The 5,854-nt window shown below is 54.1% G+C and overlaps 2 protein-coding genes across 6 annotated transcripts in view; both read right to left on the bottom strand.

Annotated features, from left to right (window-relative positions):
• Nucleotides 1-635, bottom strand: part of RAVER1 (ribonucleoprotein, PTB-binding 1) — a 14,393-nt gene extending 13,758 nt beyond the window's left edge. For all 5 annotated transcript variants that reach the window (XM_010828368.1, XM_010828370.1, XM_010828373.1 and 2 more), the window contains exon 1: nucleotides 91-635. In XM_010828368.1, coding sequence (XP_010826670.1) covers nucleotides 91-360 — 270 coding nt within the window. In that variant the 5' untranslated portion in view covers nucleotides 361-635. The remainder of the gene's footprint in view (nucleotides 1-90) is intronic.
• The window catches only part of ICAM3 (intercellular adhesion molecule 3), an 8,013-nt gene continuing 2,718 nt past the window's right edge, over nucleotides 560-5,854 (bottom strand). Inside the window, exons 3-7 of the mRNA XM_010828374.1 lie at nucleotides 2,717-3,025; nucleotides 2,108-2,389; nucleotides 1,286-1,540; nucleotides 920-1,168; nucleotides 560-830 (exon numbers count right to left, since the gene is read on the bottom strand). Of these exons, the coding sequence (XP_010826676.1) occupies nucleotides 640-830; nucleotides 920-1,168; nucleotides 1,286-1,540; nucleotides 2,108-2,389; nucleotides 2,717-3,025 (1,286 nt within the window). The 3' untranslated portion in view covers nucleotides 560-639. The remainder of the gene's footprint in view (nucleotides 831-919; nucleotides 1,169-1,285; nucleotides 1,541-2,107; nucleotides 2,390-2,716; nucleotides 3,026-5,854) is intronic.

Below are 5,854 nucleotides of genomic sequence, written 5' to 3'. Positions count from 1 at the left end.
GCACGCCACCGTTGGTGTCGCCCGGTTCCCCCCGCGCACGCGCACGGTGGTATTTCCCGCCACGCTCCCACACGGCCCCCCCCCCCATACCTGGTTGGTCACGTCCCCCGGGAGGCCCCGGATCAGTATCTTGCGGCGGTTACGGAACTGGCGCTCGGTGTGTTCCAGGCGTTTCCGGATCTCCTCTGGATCTAGTGGCGGCAGTTCTTCTTCAGGCACCCGGCGCTCCGCGGCATCACCAGCCTCAACCTCGGCCCCAGCCTCTGGGCTCAGCGGCGGCCGGTGAGTAACGGACACGTCGGCCGCCATCTTGGGAAACCCGGCGCCTTCTGGGACCAGCGAGCCGGGGCGGAGCGGCATAGAGCGGCAACGAGGACGCGACCGACGATTGGCCAAGAGGAGCCCCGCCTCCCCTCGACTCCTTCAGTCCATTGGGTAAGCCTCGGCCCGCCCCTCGGTGTTCAAGCCCTGTCTGGGCACTACAGGTTCCGCCCTTTTCCGCTATCGCGATGTCACTCAATAGACTCGCGAAGCTGCGAGATGGAATCAAGCCACTGTGTAAGGATTTTAAAGCCTTTATTCGGAATTTGAAGATAGATACAGCCAAGCCCCCGTCGTCTTTGCTCAGTATCACTGAGCTCAGGATAACTCCTCTGCCACAGTCACGGGCTGTGTAGACGTGAGGCGCCACCGGGTGCTCCTTGGCGTCAGGTGGTAAATGTCATGTTGCCTCTGCACCCAAAAGACGTACACTGAGGCTGCAGCGAGAGTCACCAAGCCCAAGATCGCTAACACTCCCAGGACGATGTTGATAGTGACCGGGTTCCGACCTGTGCGGAAAAGCGAAGAATAAATACGCTCGTCTCAGCCCCTCCTAAACTTGCCCATCTAGGATAAATAACGCCTTGCCGAGGCTCACCTTGAACGTCCATCATCACTAACATTTTGTCCGTGCCCCGTGAACTGGCCGCCTGGCAGCTGTAGGTACCACTGTAGTTTAACAAGACGAGGAATGGAATCCCGACGGGCACCTTAAACTTGGAGCCTTCCCGCAGACACTGTAGCTGGGGGTTCGGGTTGCCCCGGGCCTGGCACTGCAGGATATGCATAGTCTTTTCTTTCCACATCAAGCGTTGGGGACATTTAGCTCTGTCAATCGTGGGGCCGTCTGTGGGACCGCCAAATGATCAGACACACCCAACACAGCCGAGGCACAATGGGGCAAGGGAGAGACAAGTCTCAAATCAAGGAAGCAAGGGATTAAAGGTCAGCGTGACCTACTCACACAGGACACGCAACTGGATGCTCCTATTACGGTGCAATGTCACCCCATGCACCTTGAGGGTGGCATTGCAGAAGAAGGTGCGCCTGTCGTCCATCTCGGTGGCCTTTAGCTGAAGCTGGGCAGGCTGTCCTGGTACCGCGGCTGGAACTCCGTCCAGCATGACCTGGACTTGGGGTCCGGCCGCGCAAGTGACAGTCACTGGGGTCCCCTCGGTGGCGTTAGACTCACTCAGGTTCAGGTTGGGCCCCTGGAATCCTAAAGGCGGGGCATTTCCCAGGAGTTTGCTGACCACACACCTCCCTTGGGTGAAGCCCTGCCCCCACCTGCGTCCTTCCCCTCGGGGTATCCAGGCTACCCCTTCGTCTACTCTGCAGCCCTCACCCGACCCAGTTTCGGGCACTCAGGCTCCTCTCGGGTTACTTAGGCCCCTCCTGTCTCAGGTTTAGTCTTTGTGTGCCACGCCCCCTTGGGCTGAAGGCCGTCACGTTCTCTTGGGTCAGCCCCGCCCCTCGTTTCCTGAGCTATTTTGTCTCCGCCCCCTATTACTACTACTTTTACTATGGGACTTCCCTGATAGCTCAGTTGGTAAAGAATCCGCCTGCAATGCAGGAGACCCCGGTTCGATTCCTGGGTCGGGAAGATCCGCTGGAGAAGGGATAGGCTACCCACTCCAGTATTCTGGCCTGGAGAATTCCATGGACTATACAGTCCATGTCACAAAGAGTCGGACACTTTCACTTTTCCTCTTACTACACGTAGTCACGTTCCCGGGTCAGCCCCACCCCTCGCCTCCTGAGCAGTTTTGGCTCCGCCCCCTCTTACTATAGGCAACCAAGCTCTCCCGGGTCTCTCGGTTCTCGACCCCCAAGGTTACGTTGCAGACAATCTCTTGGGTGCCCTCCTGTTCGGTTTTCGCTGTGGCTGTGGCCGTGAGCGTGTCCGCGTGGCTCACTACTGTGGCATTCAGCATCTGGTTCCCCAGCGCCAGTTGAATATGGGCCTCCGACGCTGGGAACAGCCCATCTAGGCTGCAGTTAACAGGCCAGGAGGTTTCCATCTCCCAGAACCGAGGGAAAACGAGGCGCGGGGCGGTCTTGGGCATGGCTTGAAAGAAGAATAGAAGTGAGCAGGTGGAGGTCTCACAGCTGTGGAGATCCTTTTCCCCATGACATTCATCCCCCTAAACTAGGGTCCTTCTTTCCCAGGATACCTTGCAGCCTGCATCACTCCCTTTCCAGAACACACACAGCCTTCTTCAGAAGTTCCAAGGCTGTGAGCCTCCCATCTGAGGCTACCCTGCCCAATGGCCAAGGGCATGTGTTCCTTAAAGCCCTGAGGGCCAGGCCACCCCATTCTCAGGAATTCCCGTGGCCAGGGAACACTTAACTCTGGCTCCACTCATCACCCACCGTCTGCAGTTCTTTCCCTCACCATAGGTCTGGAGCTTCCTGGGGGCTGAGGTGTTCTGGAAGAGTTGCAGTCCTTGGGACCGCAGGTCCAGTTCAGAGCGGCAGGAGAAATTGGTGCCATGGTCCTCTCTTCTCGGCTGCACCATGAACGTGACCTTGGCGGGCTCCTCCTTTCCCACGGGCTGCCGGCCCAGCTCCTCCTCCCGGCGGAGAAGCACCACGGTGAGGTGGTCCCGGGGGGCCCCGCCAAACACCAGGCAGCTCAGGTTGAGTTGTTCACCTAACGGCTGCCAGAGGGGCAGGGGTGCCAGCTCCACACGCTTTGGGAACCCTGAATGGAGGCGTGTGAAGGGGAGAGTAGAACTTACCAGCCAGCCCGGCAAAGACCACAGTGGAGAGGAGCCCAGGGTGGCCCAGTGCAGGACTGTGAACTTCAAGTTAATAAACCTGCTGGACTTACAAGTGTGCTAGTATATGTGTTTGCCATTATCATTAACAGCATGATTATTATTTCCTGTTTTGTTGGACTCCTTGGCAGGCATTGAAATGAATCAGTTTTTCTGTTCACAGTTAAGGGGGCGGGGGGGGAGCAAGGAAGAGGACTAAAGTTTATGGCCATTTATGATGTTAATAGTAATCATAACACTTCCTGTTTATCTTGAGTTTTCCTTCCTCTTTCCAAATGTCATCTACCTTCATTCACACACCAACCAAGTGAAATCTCCTCTATTCTTCCCTTTTATGGACAGAGAAACAGGCCCAGCGAGGTGAGGTAGTCTGCCCAAGGATGTGCAGCCAGGAAGGGGCAGAGCCAGGCTTAGATAATGGGTTTCCCAAACTCCAGATCTGTGTGCCCACCTACCTCCATGACATTAGATCTGGGAAGTCCCCTGACCCCTCCTTCAGCCTCTGGCCTGGACTCTGATCTTGGCCTTTCCCAGAGCTTGGTCCAGTCCTCCCCAGTCTGTCCCAAGTGCTCAAGGCCTACGGCAGCCTCTTGAGGGTGCTCTGTACAGTCCTGGGGGTACTCAACAGATCCAGGCTGGGTCCAATCCCAGCTGCAGCTGCAGTGGCTCTCAAAGGCACACATTCCAAACCCTGGTCCTCCCCTGGGGGAGCAGCTCTCAAGCCTGGCTCTGAAGCTGTCACAGGCCTGTAGACTGGCTTCCATGGAAAATTTTTAACATCTAAACATTTACAGGGCTTCTCTGGTGGCTCAGTGGTAAAGAACCTGCCTGCCAATGCAAGAGATTCAGGTTTGACTCCTCGTCCAGAAAGTTCCCCTGGAGAAGGAAATGGCAACCCACTCCAGTATTCTTGCCTGGAGAATCCCCATGGAGAGAGGAGCCTGGTGGGCTACAGTCCACAGGGTCGCAAGGAGTCAGCCACGACTTAGCAACTGAACAACAACAAATGTACACTTTTAGAGTATTTAACAAGGAGGCCTCCATCTTAACCTCCACTCAAGGGCTAGTTGTATGGTAGCCAATGCTGATTATGCCTGAGCTCTCTATGGTGGATGAGGGAGCCCGCATGTGGAGTATTCGCCAATTTCTGTGGTGTAAATACTCCCACTCTGGGCTGATTTAAAGCCACTCAATGTGACACAGAGTTGGGAAGAGATGAGCCCAGTGGGCTCTTGTGAGCCAGGACAAATAGGCTCCTGCACAGCACTGGACAGAGGCATCTCACAGTCACACAGACGGGGATACCCAGATACACACGTAGGCAAACGTGCGGATATACACACAAAGACACATATAGACACATACTGGCCCAGACATCCACACATGCTCAGAAACAGACATACTCACATAGATACACACGCGGGCACAGGTACTGACACATACACATGCGCAGGCACACACAGATACAAATCCAGGGGCTTCCTTGGTGGCTCCGTGGTAAAGAATCCACCTGTCAATACAGAAGACATGGGTTCGATCCCTGATCCAGGAAGATCGCACATGCCAAGGAGCAGCTAAGCCTGTGCACCACAACTACTGAGTCTGTGTTCCAGAGCCCGAGAGCTACAACTACTGAAGCCCGTGCATCCTAGAGCCCGGGTTCTGCAACAAGAGAAGCCATGAGAAGCCCGAGCACTGCAACAAGAGAGTAGGCCCGCTTGCCACAATGAGAGAAAAGCTTCTGAAGCAATGCAGACCCAGCCCAGCCAAAAACAAATAAATAAAAATTTTAAAGTTATTTTTAAAAGATACAAGTCCAGAGACACACGCAGGCACACACAGCATACAAACACATTTGTAGACATACAAGTACACTCACACAAAGATAAGGACACTCAGATCCACATGCTCACAGACATACAGGTACACAACCATGAATACAGACACTAGTGTGCGCACAGGAAGAGCATACACACAGCTCCAGATGTACACTACACTTTTCTGAGGCCTCACAAAACCGTCGGCACCCTGAGTGATGTACTCAGCTATTTCCTAGTCTATTGGGTTGTTTTGTTTGTTTGTTTTTGGCTGCACCACGTGGCTTGTGGGATCTTAGTTCCCCGTCCAGGGACTGAACCTTGGACCTTTAGCAGTGAAAGCGCTGAGTCCTAACCACTGGACAGCTGGGGAATTCCCTGTCTTCTTTTAAATTCAGAGAACCTGGAAGGATTCATAAGAAACTGGTAACAGAGATATCAGGTCTGGAGAGGAAGACTTCAGCTGTGAAGAGCAGGGATTTGAGACCTGGACTCCAGGCATCTCTGCTCATGGACCCTGGCAAGTGACTTTACCCCCGCTGAGCCTCAGTTTCCTCATCTGTGAAATGAGGCTCATGAGTGTACCTCCCCAGCCCGGGCTTGCATAAGTGCTTTTGGGTGAGCGCCTAGGCGTCTGCACTAAAAACAACAGCCACTCACAGCCGACACTAGGTGAATGGAGACTTGACACTGACTCCCCCTTTTTTTTTAATACTTTCCAATTTGGGAACCACATGAATTTATTACCTGTCATAAAAATAAAAGCAACAGGAGACTTCCCTGGTGGTCCAGTGGCTAAGACTCCACTCTCCCAATGCACAGGGGTTCAATCCCTGGTCAGGGAACTAGATCCTACCTCCCGCTTGCCACAACTAAGACTCAGGGCAGCCAAATAAATAAGTAAATACAAAAAAAAAAAAAAAAAGGGAATTCCCT

Source organism: Bison bison, unplaced genomic scaffold (genome assembly GCF_000754665.1).
Source record: "Bison bison bison isolate TAMUID 2011002044 unplaced genomic scaffold, Bison_UMD1.0 scf7180017864492, whole genome shotgun sequence".
Taxonomy (NCBI): domain Eukaryota; kingdom Metazoa; phylum Chordata; class Mammalia; order Artiodactyla; family Bovidae; genus Bison; species Bison bison.
This window is presented reverse-complemented; position numbering and strand designations above follow the sequence as displayed.